The sequence below is a fragment of the Phoenix dactylifera genome, chromosome 17 (genome assembly GCF_051530095.1).
Source record: "Phoenix dactylifera cultivar Ajwa chromosome 17, Ajwa_hap1_PhDact_Kaust_v1.1, whole genome shotgun sequence".
NCBI classification, from domain to species: Eukaryota; Viridiplantae; Streptophyta; class Magnoliopsida; order Arecales; family Arecaceae; genus Phoenix; species Phoenix dactylifera.
In genome coordinates, this window is record NC_143206.1 from 16,624,183 (window position 1) to 16,643,163 (window position 18,981).

The window sequence follows — 18,981 nt, forward strand, 5'->3', positions numbered from 1 at the left end:
ATTATTGTTGAGCATGGGCCTCTGGTTCCAACTTATATCTGATCAAGGCTATCTTTGCTCCATGCTACAATCATTATGCACTCGACAAGGTGATATGGAGGACCGCTTGAGAGAGAGATATACCCGAACAGGCTCTGCTCGATCGTCTCCTTCAATACGTGGTAACACATCTCTCCTTTGGTGCTGACTTCCACTCTGACGCATTATATGGCCTGCAAGATATCTCAGAGCTGGACAAAGCTGCAAGATGAGGATCCATAAGAGCATGTATTTAATTTTACACCGGTTATACAATAGATAGATTTTAGTTACTTATACAGAGCTAAGGATGAGATACTGCATTATTACAAATGGTATCAGAACGTACTTAGCTCATAATTTATATAGACTAAAAACACAACAACATAAATTTAAATTGGATTTATAATACTTGTAATTGAATTTGATCAGATTTGGATATTTAGCTTGATTAGAATGCGAAGTAGGTGAGGATTCATATAGGTACGTGTTTAGCCCTACGTTAACTATATGATATATAGAGTTTGAATACTTATATAAGATTAAAAAACTCAAATAGTATTTTTGGGCTAATCCTTTGGATGAGGTCATCATTTCTACACCGGCAACAAAGCTGAATCTGAACATTCTTCAATTCCCATGCCCCGGTGTCCAAGCAGCTATTTCACCAACAAAAACCGTATCTTTCTCAGAACCGCAGCCATAAAACCCTAAGATATATACGAATAACTCCTGATCGAATAACATAAAATTCATGAATGCGATATTCCAGAAGGTGGATATTAGTGAGAATAACCCATCCACCCCATCCCTTCCAGGGCTTGGTGCGAGAACTACAGAGGAGGAGGGTAGAAATTTTCTGTGAGGGAACGACGAGAGATGCTCTGCGGCGGAATACGATTTAGTTAGCGTGGATCAGGAATGAGGAATTTGTGATCGAGTGATTGCGAGCGGAGAGACGAGAACTCCAAACGAAAAAGAACAACGGCTGCGGGCAACCCAGCATGGACGGACTCGAAGATTGCGTGTAATCCTGGGGATAGATATCCTCTTCGGGCTATTCGAATCGGTGGTCGGCAACCAGACACACGGCTAACACGTGTAGTTGGGGACGTATTACACATCCCTTATCCCTATCCTTAGCGGGCAAATAATAGCATACAAAAATGTACATCGTTGAAGCATGGAGTGTATGACGTTGTTCGTAGTCCAAGCCACAAACTAATGGTGCAAAGAGTGCATTGTAATAGGCTAGGGAGCGCAAGTAGGCTTTTACAATGTGGAGGATGCCTCAGATTAAGCCCATCTTAGCCCGTGGAGAACTGGGCCAATGCTCGGCCATTACACTTTCTCATAGAACTTTCTTGCATGTTGTTTTGGCATAAATGTAACATCTTCATACTCAACACATACTACTTCTTAACAACTATACCCTACACTATGTGCATTATGTGGCTGCGCACACCACCAATCACAACCGCTCATTTCTATAAGCCCCATGCATCAAGCGTGCATCTTGGTACATAGCTACAGGAACAAGCGGTTGTGACTGGCGGCATGCACGGCCATATGGTCCATGCAGTGTAAAGTAAGGTGTAATTTCTTTGCTGCTCTTTCTAAGCCTATAATTATGCAAACTCCAACAAAGAGAATAAGGTGATGTTATCAAGCTATGCTTATGCTAGAACTGCCCACTCACATAGAAATTTTGTGGAATTAATGGGAAATATGAGGGTTTGGTGGCATCATGAGTTGCCAAACTACCTCCGCGTGGGCACAAAGGAACGTCTATTGTGGTATTATGGTCCGTTAAGATCGAGTGGGCTGGACCTCTTAAATGGAAGCCCAAGTGGGAACAAGGACTATCTTGGGTCTTAGTGGGTGATCCAAGCCTAACAAATTGCCATGCCCCAAGCTCCAAGTGTCTCACTGATGCCTTCCCTTTCTTGTTACTGCTCTGTTTTTTCGATGGGGGAAGTTCCGCAAACAGTGTGGATATCATTTGAAAATGAGCAGTTCAGATAGAATCGAACTTTCGATTGATCCGGGGACTTGGGATCCTATGGATGAAGATATGGTCTCCATGGACCCCATTGAATTTCATTCAGAGGGGGAACCCTATAGAGATCGTATCGTGATCAATTCCATGAGTGGCTGTAAACTGAGAGAAAGCTGATGAGACATATTCTCCCCCTGAATCCTTTGCTAGTCAATGAGAGCCTATTTTTGTCTTGTTGACCCACGAAAATGGGTCTGTCCGACTTTTACCGCCGATGGGGTTACCACTATTTCTGGTCCAAAGCGGGGATTTTCGTATCTTTGCTCACATCACATTAGTCATTCCATTCCTTCCGGATAACCTAAAAAGGTGCGTGCAGGCCCACCTAAGAGTTGAATAGATAGGGGTACATTCATATTTTCATATAGGGCGATGTATACGATGGGATATAGTTGAAGAAGAAGAAGAAAACAGGTTCTTCTCTTGAGCCTATTTTGTTTGATTGATCTTGCCACTGAAAACAGGTAGGTAGGTCGGTCTTTCTTTCATTCACATTTCGATGAAGAATGCTTCATGTGAGAATTGACATTTCATACATAGATATGGGACATAAAGTTTCCATAAGTAACTAACTTTAAAATGAATATTGAGTAGTACGAGCATAATACTTATACACTTGGGTCCTCTGAGCTGCCATAGGATTTTGCAAGTGTAAATTAGAACCAGAAACATACCATAAATAATGACGAAAACAATTTCTAGAAAGAATAACATAAAGAATGATTTAAATAAAAGCAAAGCTAACTATAATATATATATATATATATATATATATGCACGTTAGAGAGATTATAACTCACACTAGGTGCACCATGTTGGCGGCACACCATGCCAAAAAGATTTAAGATTTTTATGTGCCTCAATCATCATGCAGCTGGTCTTACATTGTCTCCCCCTTCATCTTTTTTTCGAATTGTTGGTGTGGTGTACTGCTGATATGGTGCACCTGATGTAGGGTATAATTTTTCTAGCTAGTGTGCTGTGTTATGATTCCTCCCTTTGAATTGGCATCATCAATTGTGCCATGTGATTCGGGAGTTAGTTGAGCGACTTTTTTTTTTGTCATATCATAATAACTATTAGATTAATGTGCTGAGTAGGTAAACTACTCCTATTTCTCAAAAAACTAAAATATTTTTGAGAAATTTTTCTGAATTACCGTAGTACTTCACTGCTCTTTCAGAAACTAATGTACCCTTCCTTCTCATCCTTCACCTCCTAGTCCAATGCCCCGTTCCCCTCTTTCATCTTCTCTTCTTTTCGATAAAAACCTTCTCAAAAGATTCCAGTAACGATTTGGAAGTGGAAAGGAGGCATAGAGCCGTTGATGGATGATTTAAGAACATCAGTTTTTTTTTCTTCTTTTTTAAATTTTACAGTAATGCAATGCTCTATGCTTCCCACCAAAAAAAAGAACATCAGTTCCTTTTTTTTTTGTTGTTGTTAGTATATGATGCATGTATATTGAAGGAACTGCCTTTATGGAGGCAAGATTTTCGGCCATGACCAGAGTGGTAGGAAGAAAAGAAGACAGAGAAGGGAAAATTGATCATATAAAATAATTTCACACTCTAATTAAAAGACCTGCACTCATCCACTTTTATATATGTGCGTCACAGAATAGGCCCACGGGCCAGAAAGAAAGCTAGTGTCTTAGATGACAAGCAGAGGAAGCATCAGCTAATGTGGGTGTGTGTTACAGAAGAGGCCCAAGGCCCAAAAATGAAAGCTAGTGTCTTAGATAACAAGCAGAGGAAGCATCAGCTAACAAAAGCTTTGGGTTCACCTGCACTTTGGAATAGGATGAATTGATCCAGTGGATAACAATGGGTGAATCTCCTTCAACCAAGGCCTCAAAAGCTTTATAAGTGTACATGATTGTGTGAATACCATACCAGGCAGCGAGAAGCTCTGCGTAAGATACTGAAATTTTTGGAACTAATTTTCCTGCTGCTATATCAAACGACCATAGTGATCACGAATAGCATATCCTGCTGCAGCCTTATCATATCAGCTGGGAAAATAAGAGCTTACTCCTCCTCCTTCCAAGTGCGATCATTATTGATGAAATCTGCTGCGGAGGAACATCCATATTAATCAATGTAGGCCATGAGTTAAGGGGAACTGAAGAGCACCATGGATCCTGTAAAAAAATCACTAAGGTGCCTTCTGCGAGATTCCAAATAAAGTTGTACTGCAGCTCAGTCCCTTGAGCTACAATTTGACTCCAAATGGATGAGCATTTAGATGGCCGATGATAGTTCCTCCGCGTGCCAGTTTGCGGCTGAATCTGAGTCCACAAAGAGTGCGCATTTCGCACAAGTTGAGCTGCGATCTTGCTCGAAAGAATCTGTTGTTTTGAAACAAAAGAGCGAATAACTAGACCACCAAAGCGCTTTAAACAACAGATGAGATCCCAAGATAAAAGATAGCATCCTCTCCTATTAGAAGTGTGAGGACCCATGCGTTGTAGTTAGTTCCACATCGGTTATTCGTCGAGAAGATCTTGCATACGTATACAGGACTAAGGAATTCAAAACAATACCTTTTAGTTAACCTTTTAGGATGAAGTTCTGGATTGTGACAAGATAAGTGATCCCAAAAAATGCACAAAACTCTTTTTCTAAGTGACAACACATTGAAATTGAAATGCCTACATAAGGCATAGAGTAAATAGGTATCGAGAAAAGAATCGGCTGAACTAAGGTTGCTCTCCCCACAAACGAGAGAGCCTTCCATTGCCAACTGCTAATCCTCTTATCCACTTTATTGAATAAATATGCATAGTTAGGCGATTGGAGTACAGCACCAGAAATTGGAACGCCCAAGTTGGCAAATTTGTCGTCTAGTTGAGAAAAGAGTGAGAGGGCTGAACATTAGGTAAGATTTGTGCAAATTAATAGCCCGACCCGATAAAGCACAATAAAGGCCGATCATGGCTTTGAGACAAAGTATCCTATGTAGTAGCTTTGGCCACAAACAGATAATCATCAGCAAAGAAAATATGCGAGAGTAGTATCTCATCTGCTTTGTTGATAGGCTCAAAAAATCTTTGTATTCAACAGATAGCTGCAACAACTTTGAGAGCATGTCAGAGCACATATTGAATAAGAAGGGTGATGACATACATCATTGGCATAGTCCCAATATATATATATATATATATATATATATATTATTTTTTACGTGATTGCATGCCTCTTAGCAAAGGTAATTTGACTCTGTCAAATCTTTCTTTCTCTCTGTATCATGATCATTTGACTTCACAAATAGCAGATTCTGTGAGTTGGTATTCCCCATCTGCCAGGAAGCAAGTGCTTTTTTTTAATTATTTTCATATGATAATTAATTTGCTGTTGGACTTTCGAAGTAGTATAATGACAAGCATGCTACGCGATTCTCAAATAATCTATCGACCATCAAGCATTAAAAATTATTGCACTGTTCTTTATCTAAAATTATTTGGAAGATACTAATGGGGATCTTATCCATCAAACGTTAGATGGGAGCTTCCGAGCTATTACTCCATGTGGCGTAACCCTTAATCAACACACATCTCCCTTACTCTTGCTCTTTGTTTTTCATTCTTTTTTTTTTCTCTGCTTTCTTGTTATGGTTTTCTAATTTGTAATCTTGTTTTGTTTCTTCTCCGTATGATGTTCTCTCATTATCTTTTTTTTGGGATACAATTTTATTATCTTAATGGCATGGATTTTTATTATATTTTAATAAGATATATTTCATTATTTTAATGAAGAGTTCGGGTTGTATCTTCCACACAAGGATAATTGATCGTCTTTCACAATGTCAACCATTGGATGGCATCTTGCACAGACTTCAAAGCACTCCAAATTTCTTCATCCAGCTGCATAGATCTCAAAGCGGCTATTGTGCGATCCAACGGTGAATCTGTAGGAAAGAAGGTGAATCATTTTTTAGTATGAAAGATACAACTCAAACCCTATCCTAAAAGAGAAATCGGGTAACAAACATTGATTTAATTAAACCTTGGCTAAGGATTTGTTTTTAGAATGATTTGATTGCTATTTGCATGATCAATATAAATAGGAAAAATGCTTGAGGGTATCCCATATACAAATGAAAAGTTTAACAGTCCGATAACTATTGATTTGGCAACTTGTTTATTAACTAACCTATGTGTTCGGGGATGAATCCCATGAGTTGCACTAATCCAAAGAGAATTGTTTATATGCATTTAAGAGCCCCATAGCATCTCATATAATAGAAAGCAACTCCTTAACATCTACAAGGAAGAAGAGTAGGATATCCTATTTGTTTCTTTATCTAGATGCGAGTCTCGCATGCACCATTTTCTAATGCGGGCCTTTCTATCAACAAAACCTCTATATTCTCATTTGACAAAAAAGGGATAATTTATGGAGTTTGACAAATTTAAAACATCAACTTGTGCCATTCTTGAGCTTAGATTTGTTAGTGCCATCCATAGAAAGATAACCTCTTTGTTTAGTGATTGAATGATAGAGACCTTGTTGTGAGTATTACAGGTAATGCAATGGGGACCAACTCTCAGTGGCGAAGAGTTCTGTTGCGCTGTTTGCATGCCATGTAGTTTACGAGAGAAGGTGATATAAAGCAAAAATCCACTTGCGCCATGCAAAAATGGCCAAAGGTATGGTAGTATGCCAAAAAAAAAGAAAAAAAAAGAAAAAAAATCTTTTCGTAATCGAGCTAGATCCTGCAGTAGATTTCTCTTAGATTAAATTATTTTTTTTAATTTTTTCATAGAACATGTTGATAATTCGTTGTAAATTTCTCACACCAATAGACAAATTAACTTTAGAAAACATTTTCTAGCTAGATAATGTTTAATCAAAATTGTTCCAAATTTTGGAACTATTTCTCTTGACTCTTCTATTAGAATTGTGGCTTACCTCAAAGGCTACACCATTTTATTTAGTAGAACAGGGTCGCAAAAGAAGGCAAACAAATCTACTGTTGCTCATCCACTAGTCGCTTTGAGATCTATACAGATAGATGAATATAGAAGTTTGAGCATTTTGAGATCTATAAGATGGGTCAAATTGGCTTGGAATTTTGGACGATGTATCTCCAAACAGATTGCCAGTCCAAGAAATGAGTGGCTTCTGACCGAACAATATGGACCCAATTTCTGTTAAGGATCATTCCCATGTCATAAAAGAATGGAAGCCGGCAAGTGGCACAAGAACAGCAAGTGAGCCCCATTTGGGCCAGATTTGCCTAGTGGGACATCCTACTTCTCCAGTGGTTTTGGACCAGGAGGTCACCAGAACAAGTAAGAGCATTTCCATCAAAACATCTAAAAATGTTTCCTTTTTTTCTCTCCTTTTTTTTCCGTTCCTTTTCAAAATGTTTGAAAATTTATCATCCAAAAGTTGGCAATTGGCAGCTCCTTTTTCAAAATGCTTGAAAATTTATCATTCAAAAGTCGGCAATTGGCAGCTCCTTTTCAAAAGCCATGACTTGGGATCCTTGTGGCATGTTTAGAATGGCTCAAAACCAAGCTACTTCTCTCATTATCTATTTGACCGGTCACCTCGAGCAAATAGCCTTGGTCAAAGTTTGGTGGAAATTAGAGGAGTCAACTAGTAGCCTTGCTCAAATTTGAGATTAAAAGGTGGCAGGTTGCCTTTCTGGTGATGTTTCTTTGATGAGTGTACTGCGAGGTTAGGTTTTGAACTTTTGATGCATGGATTTCTTAATGACCACTCATTCCGCTCGCATTTATCCAGCTGAAATACGACACTCGATAATGCCGTAAACCTTGCCAGCAAAAATCTTTAGGCAAGATTCGATGCTCTACCGTCCTTGGCAGTTCAGCTTTTGTCTCCTTCCCGTTGAACTAATCCTCAGTTGGACTTCAAAATATACTTTGAGGATTCCAGTGTGGACATAGTACTCCGGGTTGTAACCTTAGCAAAAGCTCCAAGGTGACTCCTAGCTTGCATTAAACGCCCTCAATTCCAAAATAACTGTTCATTCTTCTCTTTTTTAAAAACACCCGATATATAAAGGACATTAAGCCCACGGTTAGAATTGAAATTTGGAATGGAAATAAATTGAGGCATAAATAAAATTTGAATAAAAAATAAAAATTAAATTTTAAAAAATTAGAGCATCTAAATGGATATAAGATTTAGCCGGTCAAATGGCTAAAATATGAGCCACGCATTTTCATTTTCATTACAGTCCAACTCTTTTCAGCTAAACATACCCATAATTTCTTAATTCTATATTTTAATATGGTTTACTTTGCTATAATTGGCCTGTCGGTGCCCTACAAAATTGCTATCAACCTGATGCCCGGCAAACAACTAATTTTCAATTTCATTAAAATAGTAAAATAAAAAATCGGAAATCCTTAACCAACATATATTGATACTGCCCAAAAAAAAAATCTAGAATTATAAATTTATAACGAGAAGGAAAGCCATAAACACCGTAATTTTGTGCACATCACATCAACGTCGGTAATCTTAACTGCCCCTGCATTAAATCAAAACAGCGACAAATAATACCAATTCCAGAATCCAAATCGAATTCGTTCTACGGTTATCGCTTATCTCTAAGATAGAATTAATATGGTGTTTAACTGTTTTTTTTTCGTCTTTGGTGACCTATCGGGGGCCCACAGGTGCTCCAGGAACGGAGCCGCCTCTAAAGTGCGATTCGGGAACTTTCTGAGAATCGGCCCCACCCCAATCCCGGCCCAGTAGTCTCAATCCATCAACACCTCTTCTTCGTCACCGGCAGACTCCACCCTCTTTCAATATATATATATATATATTACATGAAACCAACGCTAATAACACCCAGGACCTCTCCAAATCTCTCTCCCCCTCACAGACAGTATGACCATTGTGGAAGCGAGGCCGGAGCAAAACCATCAAGGGATCCCAGTTCTGGGGTGGGAACCTGTCGCTCCCCAGCACAAAAGGTACCCTTCTCAGTACATTTCTGCTGTTCATTTTTAGCTAGGAATTAGTAATATTGTCACGCATGAGCTCTGGTAACATGGTCTTTAATTTGGTGTCAGCTCCTTCAATGATCGAATCTCGAATCTTATTGATATAAATATGTTATGCCTTAGTTTAGGAATATCAGATCGTCTCGATGGATGGTTTACAGCTGCTATTTCACGTTGTAGTGTAGCCAGAATATTTTGTGTGCGGAGATTGAGGTTTTTTTTCTTTTGTCCATAGACTGGAAGGAAAGGTGGCGATCGTGACGGGCGGCGCCCGCGGGATCGGCGAAGCCACCGTCCGCCTCTTCGTCCGCCACGGAGCCAAGGTCGTCATCGCCGACATCGAGGACTCCCTCGGCGAGTCCCTGGCCGCCTCCCTCGCCCCCGCGGCGACGTTCGTCCACTGCGACGTCGGCTCCGAGCCCGACGTCGAGCGGCTCGTGGACCGCACCCTGGCGCGCCACGGCCGGCTCGACGTCCTAGTCAACAACGCCGGCGTGCTCGGCCGGCAGGCACGCGAGGCCAAGAGCATCATGGCGCTCGACGCCGACGAGCTCGACTGGGTGATGCGCGTCAACGTGCGGGGCGCGGCGCTGGGGATGAAGCACGCGGCCCGGGCGATGGTCGCCGGGGGCCGGGCGGGGAGCATCGTGTCGGTGGCGAGCGTGGCCGGGGTGATGGGCGGGATGGGCCCGCACGCGTATACGGCATCGAAGCACGCGCTGGTGGGGCTCACCAGGAACGCCGCGTGCGAGCTGGGCGCGCGCGGGATCCGGGTCAACTGCGTCTCGCCGTTCGGGGTGGCCACCCACATGCTGGTGGACGCATGGCGGGACGGCGACGAGGGGGTGGATCGCGGGACTCCGAGTGCGGAGGAGGTGGAGAAGATGGAGGAGATCGTGAGGGGGCTGGCGAATCTCAGAGGGCCGACGCTGACGCCGAGGGACGTCGCCGAGGCGGCGCTGTACCTGGCCAGCGACGAGGCCAAGTATGTCAGTGGGCACAACCTTGTGGTGGATGGAGGTGTCACCACCTCAAGAAATCTTATTGGGTTGTAGTTAGGACGAATGATTCTTTTGATGCAAAAACGTTTTTGATGTAGCAATGGATTTGTTTCAATAGAAGAAACTCTTAATTCCAACTTTGTTTATGATCCTCTTTTCTCCAGAACTTCAGGTCTCTACACAAGCACAGATTCCCATCTTTTTCTCTGACTTCATTTGCAAAGTAGAATCTTAGTAGTATTTCAATATGATTTAGATGGAACGGAAGCAAATTCCTAATGAGCCATAGATAGTTTCAACATTGAAGACAAGACTACTTGGCTTCATGGATGGTCATCCATTTTTTTCAGCAATTGTGATCTGGTGGTGGACATTGAGTAATAATGTCGAGGTTCAAGTTGGATCAACCCCAGAAGGAATAAATTTTTTGCTTATTTTGATGCATAATCAGATAAATTTAAAGACGATATGTTTAGGTTGATGATTGAGTAGCCAGCGAGACACTTCAGTGCAATGTGAAACTAACATTCCTGATGACCGTTACCTGAAGCCATATCTTGTTCATGAGCAAATTTCCTTGTGTGTGTTATCGAAGTTTTACAGTTAATTTCCTTTTCTGCAATCCGATTGTTGATCATAATTCATGCAAAATTCTAGATACTTGTAACATGACAAATTAAATGAGGAAGACCGGAAGAAAAGAAAGAGACAGGAAACCTTTCATTTTAAGTTCTCTTCAATGCATGTATTCAGCTTACATCAACATCTTAAAGCACCTTGACCATTTAGGTTGCTAGCTGTCGTTTTACTCAAACTTGGCAAGTTAACTGTATCAATTTTTGACTTATATGAATGTCTCAGGACACCTTGGCTAGATGCCACTAAGATAACATTTTATAATTGCTAGAAGCAGCTGCATGAGGTCTTCCAGGGAAAAGGCAAGCCAAGAAGTTAAGAATTCAAGATCAGACTCCATTGACCAGATCAAATAGTGAATTTATCAAGGTGATGGCATCATCTTCAAGGAAAGAAAGTTGCTGAAGAAAATGAACTGGCTAGTCTACGAAAACTTTGCCTAGTATTTGAGTTTCAATGTTTAGCAAAGCCCTAGAAATTGTCAACTCAAAAAATTGCACCCAAAGCAAGGTACTCGGTGATTCCTAATTGCATCCTTATATGAAGTTATTAGGAAAAGTTCGCGAAAAAGAGAACTAGTGGTGCTGCAACTCATGACCAGAGTCTCGATACACTATATATTGTTTAAAGCAATGGTGGATGGCTTCAGTTCACTAACAGGAAAACATTCAAAAGGTTCAGTCAAAAAGTGAGGGAAGAACTACCTAATTTTCCTAATCTCAATCTTCTCTTAGGAGAAGTCCCAATAGTTAGAAGCAAAAAGTTTATTAAAATTTATTTCTCGTTCTCATTTATTTTTTTTCAAAAAAGACAGATATTAATTACAAGCAACTGACAACTTTCCATATCTACAGTCGTTCTGCTTCAATAGAAAATTGTAGTGGTTGTGAATAGGGGGTCTGCAGTGCCCAAGAGAAGAAAAAGAAACAGAATACCGATCAAACCTGAAGATAATAGTTAGAATACTTTATGCTATACGCTGAATCCTCCAGCCCATAACTATATAGATAGACAACGATGGCTTGGAGTACCATACTCCCGTTTGCTTGGGGAGACGTGGCTCCATACCTAATAAATATAAAGGATTGTAATAGCTTCAGTATTCAAGGTCGATGACTTAATAATGTTTTTTTTTTTTTTAAGTGAGAAGAGGCATTATTCCACTAGTGCGAACATTGGAGTTAGTTATGCGAGATTTGGGCCCATCATGAGGAAGTATAAGGATCTCGGTCTTCAGCACTGCGCTCTAAATGATGGTCATAACAAGACCCTGTTGGTGATTCTGCTATGTCCTTTCCTACAAAGAAACACTTCTTGTAAGATGTAACAAGGTTTTTATTTGAGATTGCCAATGTGATATGAGAGGAGCCACTTCATTCGCAGAGTCTGGGATTGGCCAAGCAGTGAGGTCCTTGACTTTTTTTTTTTTTTTTTGACGATAATGGGAGGATTAAAGCACCCAGATTTTATTAAGTTGGTAGAGAAGTTTTTTACAGAGTATGGACAAAGGTTCTTAACTATAACTATACCTTTTTTTTTTTTTTGTCGCCGACCGATACAGCACTCGATACCAGTTCAGCAATTCTTGTTCCATCCACAGCAATGCCATAAAACAGGCAAGCATTATATGAATAGCGTCCATGATGCTGACTTGAAGATCAAGAAATTCACGTTCCTGTGTTGTATGGCTCCAACACCTGAAAGTTGATTGCATCACAACCATACAAGAACTGGAAAAAAAAAAACCTTTTATGGAGCGAAATGTAAGTTAACATACCCAAAACTGTGTTTGCATTTTGCTGAGATCAACCAGTTATCAGAGGATGTATCTTTGAAAAAAAAAATATTCTTTTCTCTAATTGAAATTTGAGTAAGATTTATTAAATATATAACAATATAAGAGATAAGGATATATAAAACCATCAGACCCAGTATTTGAAGTGCTAGAAGTGGCCAGGAAGACGGCCTCCATAACATCTTACAACCATGAATAATCATTAAGAGATATCATGATTCTAAAGACTTCCTTTTTTGGTAGCAACAATAGACTTCCTTTGCCACTCTCTGTCATTCCCCTTTTTGTGCCCACGGACAATGAATAGGATGTTTCTGAAGCAAGCCTTCTTGAGGCTCACCATCATGGCAAGCAGCTTAACAACATATGATGGTTTGAGATTGAATGCAGGTTCTTCGCCTATGCAGCGCCAGTTCTGAAATATGTTTGCTTATGATTGCATTGCACAGGATATAGCACTGCTTGAAAATCTGATATATGAGCCCTTTCTGCACCAATCTCACAGTATATCCACATGAGTAAGCATTTCTTTGGAAGAATTCTTCTTGTCCAATTCATAACGTGTCATACACATGGGATGCCAGCTTCAAGAACTGCTTATTTCTTTGCCATTGGTTGCAGCGCACAAGGCCTTCCACACTGGAACCAACATTTTCACAGGTGGTTGCAATTCCTGCAGGTTTAATTAAAGCTCTTTAAAAGTTACAAAATATCCCAAGAAAGCTTGATGTATGAAATCGATCATGCATGGTAAGAGAGAACCATGATTTACCTGGAAAACTAGCAAAAGATTCTCTTCACCACGCAACATCAAAGCCAAACTCCAGTAACAAGTTACAGGGGTCACGCATTCATTTAACACTGGTCTCAGAATCTTCCCTATGGGGACAAAGCGGTGGATGACTCTCCCACTTAATCAAGGGCGAAGAAGAAAAAAAGAGAGAGATACATGTTAGAAAACCATATAAAGAGAGGTGTCTGTAAATGCTGCAGATGGTCGTAGACTAAAAAATAGAGCTAGCATGCATAGGACCAGGTGCTGATTCAAAGGAAAAAATTCTTAATGTAGACCTAGAGAAACAGGGCAAGTGACATCATGGCCACATATCCTTGCTATTGTCCCATAATAGAAGTCAATAACAACATATAGATGTTACCCTACTGGTAGCTTTAGAAATGGACACTTAAGAATGGAAGAAACAGGAATTTTCTCATCTCTGATGACACGGATAGAATAAGTATTTAATGCAAGCACTTCCATGTTTTGTAGCAAAAAAGATGTGGACATTATATTTTATTCAGCTAAACAAAGCATTATAATTAATGTAGGACAAATGAGATTCAAACAAACAGTGGACAGAGCTGCAGTTAATCTCTATAAGCTCGACCAGATTTAGATTAAATCCATAAATATATTTATTTCACCTATCATCAAACTAAAAGGATGTTAAAATGGAGATGTGCCTCCTTATATATATATACAAAAAAGTATAGGAGAATGAAAATTAAATAAAAGTAAATATTTACTATCTATTTAGTCAGTCTAGAGAAAAACCATAGGGGAGCTCCATATGTTGCTGAAATTAAATCTCATTATCATCTTTTAGGGTATATCATGCATTCACACCAAAGCATAGCATTCAATTTAACAATAGGTCAATCACTAATTTTCAACAAGAAATGCAGCAACTTGTAAAAAGAGTAAAATTCTTTAAAGCGGAGACGTATTAGTTGGGAAAATATAACCTGATTGAAACAAAAATGCCTCCATAGGCCAAGATCAATCTCCTAGGACCTTTAACCCACAAGTGGGTAGAACAAACCATAAGTGGAAGGATAGGAATCCTATAAAAAAGTGCTATATGAATCAAGAATTCCTAAACCAACTTTGCTTTCTTACCAGCCATAGAATGATTGCAATTATCAAAATATTCTTTAGAAGTAAAAAGTGTGGAAGATGTACATATTATAAAACACATTTTCAATCAAAGCGTTGAAATTGAAAGAAAAGTATCCATCCAATACCTATAAAGATTAGAAGAAGGAAAGAGAAGGCTAAAGTAAGATAAAGCAATTAATATGCAAAGTTCAACAACATTACAAATTACCTCCAAAAATGAGTTTCAAGTTGCACTCCAAATGTTGGCATAATCACCACAGACTCTGCATGAATCAAACAAACTCTCAGAATCATTTAAAGGGATTTGCAATAGAAAAATTTATATTGTTTCATCTGTTATAACTAAAGGATAATAACCAAAAATGAACATCCAATGATACAAAACGTAGACAGCCAACAGTAATTACAGGGCAAGTTGATATAGTCGCCACAGTACCTGATATAATAAAGAAGAACGTATCAAATTAACCAATTCTAGCTTCTATTCATGCTCAGTTAATTCAAAAAGGGGTGTGATGCAAAGGATACAGTGAGAAGACTTGTTCTGCAAAGCAACCATGAGAAGGTTTCCGTATCTCACCTTTTTTAACAGGTTTGTACTGCAGACATTTGGCAAAGAGAACACCAACAAAAATAATCCAAAAAGAGCTGGTAGACAATTCTTCCTGTTAATTAGAAGTCATGTTATACATTGGCATCACAGGCAATGACAGCTACATTATACTCGCACGCATGAAACCATGCCTTTAGAAGACTAAATTTATCTTGGTATCCTACAATGACAATACCAATCATAGGGCACCAGCCACATAGTTGTATGGAAAATGTGAGAGTACAAAATGCTGTAGGATATTAGAAAATAATAAAACAAAAAGGCAAAAGAGTAATTACAAGATACCTTCACCAGCAACGAGTAACAGGTATTAGCAAGAAACACGAGATTGCCCACATATGATAATATAACCCGTGTTTTGCTCTTCTTCATAAAGATATCATGAACATCAATAGCTTGAGAAGGACCCTTTTGGTTATGATGACTATAACTATATTTTTTATGAGAAAACGAGCCCCGATGCATGCTATATCAGTCAATATGGATCTGGAGTAGGCTACCTCTAGCTTAAATAGATACCAAGAGGGAAAACCTGCAAAAGATTAAGACAGGTTAAAACTTATATAACATAAATACTTGTCCCATCAAAGCTTCCGTTAAATTCCTGAATATAAAATGCAATGATACTTCCAGGATAGGATATGCTTGGAAAAAATACTTCACATTTCAGAAATAGTAGAATTATCTGAAGAGTGTGTGTGTGTGTGTGCGCATAAGAAATACATGCATACAAGTTACAGATATCTCATAAGTATATCTTATTATAGGAAAGTAGATATATAAAGATAACATTCAAAGCATGAATGCAATAATTTTCTTAAGAAAAAAAAGGTTTACAAAATTGGCATCCCAATATATGTGTCAGTTTGCATTAAATAGATGTTACTTGTACAAAATTGGCATCCCAAAAGATAATACTAGATAAGACTTGTCACATGGCATTGTCATGTCATAAAGGTGATGCAGGGATTACCATAAATACAATATCAGCATCCATGATTGTCAGAGATAACCAGTGACAGCATTTCTTGTATATATTATAAAATAAGTCATTTTGATGGCATAGAAACATTGGGCAAATTCTAAAAAAGCAGGTATAGGAAGAAGAGAACTATCTTTAACAGGTCTTCAGAAGCTTGCATCTTGGCACACAGTTAACATTGAAATGGACAACCCAAAGATGTAATTTACTAAACATAAATTCCAAAAGGGAAATTAGGCCCTTTTTTAAATTGTCCTACTTGAATGTTGCTAGGGGTAGGTTTTGATAAGCAATTAATGAATTAAACTTGAAGCGTACATCTAGTTTATTTATCACTAAAGTTCCTTCTTAAATTGAAAATGTGTCTTCAGATAATTGTTGAAATCATGGTTTCACATTTGACATGTCTGATGCAGACATCTCTCAAGAAACATACCTATGAAACCCAACATAAGCAGCTGAAATTTTAGAGAATAGTGAATCATTTCTTCATATCTAATGAAGATACCAACCACTTATGACCGCAGAAGAACAAGTTGAGTTCAACCACAAGCTTAAAAATGCCAACCATTAGCACAGGAAAAGTTCTGTGTTTGCATTTGTGCATGCATCTTTGACCATCAAAAGAAGCTTGTATTCACTCAACCTTATAAATCTCCAAGCAACTGGCTGTTCAGTTTTCTACAAACAAGCTTTCCAAGACAAAAGCCTTTCCACATTGACTCCTCCAACGAAAGCACACCATTGTCAACATGCCTTATACTGCAAGCTCCATTGCAATATACTCATAGACCTCCTTACCAGAAAAATAACCACGCTCTTGCATCTCCTCTCAGATCTTCAGCCTCATAAGTAAAAGCTTATAAGCTTTCAGCGAACCCACATCCCACTTTTCAGCATGAGGAGATCCAGAACTACACAAAGGCTCAACAAATGAAGTAATCATCCCGGCACCAGCAAAACTCCTAAACACAACACCTCATCAAACATTTCAAGAGCAACTGTCACTCTTCAAACTTTCAGAAACGAATTCGTCAAATTGTTAAAAAGTATCAATGTTCAGCAAACAGTTCTTTTTGGACATATCCTTATAATATTCAAAGCACTTCTCTGAATCTCCAACTGAAATAAAATCAGAAACCAGAGTATTGTAATTCACAAGATCAGGAATCCAGCCTTTCTCCTCCATCTTCTAAGAGACATTAACAGAATCATCTATCCAGCCATCATTTCCTAATTCCTCGATACAGTGACCCCATGTAACAGGATCAGGGCTCAACCAATCAGTCATCATCGCAGCCCCAATAACTCTCCGCCTCGTCAACTTAATCAACGATTGCACTATCTGACATGTTATGAATGGGTAATTTCCTTTGATTGTGTTAAATAAAGAGCCTGCAGGCTTGACACGAGACCAACGCCAGAGACTTCAACAAAATATCGAGGGACTCCAAATCACACTAGCCCCAGCCTCTTCCAATCTTTTTTAAAAATTGAATTGCTTGGAAAACTTGACCAGCCCTTACGAAGCTATCCATTAGGATCTCCAAAGTTTCTGATTTGACTTCTATCCTATTGTTCTTCATCCAGAACAATATTTCTTCCAGAAACCAAAAAAAGATTCCTTGCTCCCAAAGTTGGCATTACCATCAATGCACCACCTAAATTTCCCCTACTCACTACATACGCAAAGATTTCCTCTCCGCTGCACCCCTCCAAGCGAGAAGAGACGATCGAAAACACGAATTTGCGTCAATTCTTCAGCTAGTTTCTCAGTAAAAGGGCGAGGATTCAAGGGTTTAGAATCGACAGAGAAGAGATCGGAGAGCTCTTCGTCGAAGAATCGCTCGGATGGCGCGGTGGCCGTTTCCGGTGGGTCTAAGACGGTTATAGGGCACTCAAAAGGGTCGTCGAGGAGATCTATGGAGAGAAAACGAGGGAAGGAAGATGGAGAGAAGGGAAGAGAAGGTACCTGGTTCCATGGAGGGAGCGGAGAAAACCTAGAAATCCTAGGGCTCGACACGCCATCGGAGGCGAGGAAGAGAGATCGATCGCAGTCCTTTCTTCGCCGAAGCGCCAGATCGTCCAACCGCGTTGTGGTTTATCGCTGGAGATTGCCCCGACCCATACAGATGCGAATATTAACATATTGTAGGGCTTATATGTAAAAATGCCCGAATTACGCCGGTTCGGTTCGGCCCCTTCGGTAACTTACTGTTGCCGGAACAAGTTCAATTAAAGTTTAAGCACTTTATTTACGAAAATTCCTAAATAGTGTAATATTACATGGAACTCCTCGTGCAAATTTTATGTGTAATTTTTTCGTCTTGACAGTTTTACATATACGTTCCTATATAATGAAAATATATCCGAGCAAACGTGTAAAATTTATGGCAGTCCCAGCAGGAAGCGGGCACCGACTGGATAAACAATTTTACATCCATCTCCCTATGCAATGTAAACGTTAAATTTCTGTCCAATCTGAAATATGATCTAATCCTGGCACTCCCAATAATGAGGCTAATTCAAATGTAGTTTAGACCTTCTATACGGGCAACTCCCAAGTGATGTAAATGTTAAATTCTTTTGTTAACTATTGCTTCCTTAAAAAGAATATTGATTTGCCATGGTTGTTAATTGTAATATGTTCTAGATTTATAAATATTTGGAATTTTTTTTATCATAAGATGCATTTGAATATATTGTATCATTACCTTTGGTAGTTTCAACTTCTATTATTCATTATTGTGTTGAATAAATTGTTTGTTTTTGTTGTTTCTAGAAAAACATTTAAGTAGTGCCAACCTAATCTTGCTTGAGTGGGATTAGGTGGGTTCCAGCATTATTTGGTTCAGTTCTAATTTCAAAAATTAAGAACCAATTGAGATTGGGTTGGTCCTGGGTTTGCTTCCGGCCTAAATCAATGTGATCCATACGCAACCCTAGATTCTTCTACCATGACAAATTGTTATTGCTCAAACTATGGTTC

At 39.2% G+C, this 18,981-nt stretch overlaps 2 protein-coding genes across 2 annotated transcripts; one reads left to right on the top strand and one right to left on the bottom strand.

The window, feature by feature from the left end:
- Positions 1 to 8,910: 8,910 nt before the first annotated feature.
- On the top strand, positions 8,911 to 10,244 carry LOC103721517 (sex determination protein tasselseed-2-like). Its single transcript, XM_008811768.6, has 2 exons — positions 8,911 to 9,035; positions 9,301 to 10,244. Exons 1-2 carry the CDS (start codon positions 8,950 to 8,952, stop codon positions 10,118 to 10,120), a joined length of 906 nt encoding a protein of 301 aa, XP_008809990.4. The 5' UTR covers positions 8,911 to 8,949; the 3' UTR covers positions 10,121 to 10,244.
- A 2,288-nt stretch (positions 10,245 to 12,532) lies between these two features.
- LOC103721509 (phosphatidylinositolglycan-like protein) lies at positions 12,533 to 18,173 on the bottom strand. The gene is made up of 6 exons (XM_008811760.6): positions 17,965 to 18,173; positions 15,296 to 15,542; positions 14,978 to 15,062; positions 14,606 to 14,660; positions 13,270 to 13,408; positions 12,533 to 13,170 (listed from the first exon to the last, which is right to left on the bottom strand). The coding sequence occupies exons 2-6, from the start codon at positions 15,473 to 15,475 to the stop codon at positions 13,084 to 13,086; spliced, it is 546 nt and encodes a 181-aa protein (XP_008809982.4). The 5' UTR covers positions 15,476 to 15,542; positions 17,965 to 18,173; the 3' UTR covers positions 12,533 to 13,083.
- Positions 18,174 to 18,981: the final 808 nt, after the last annotated feature.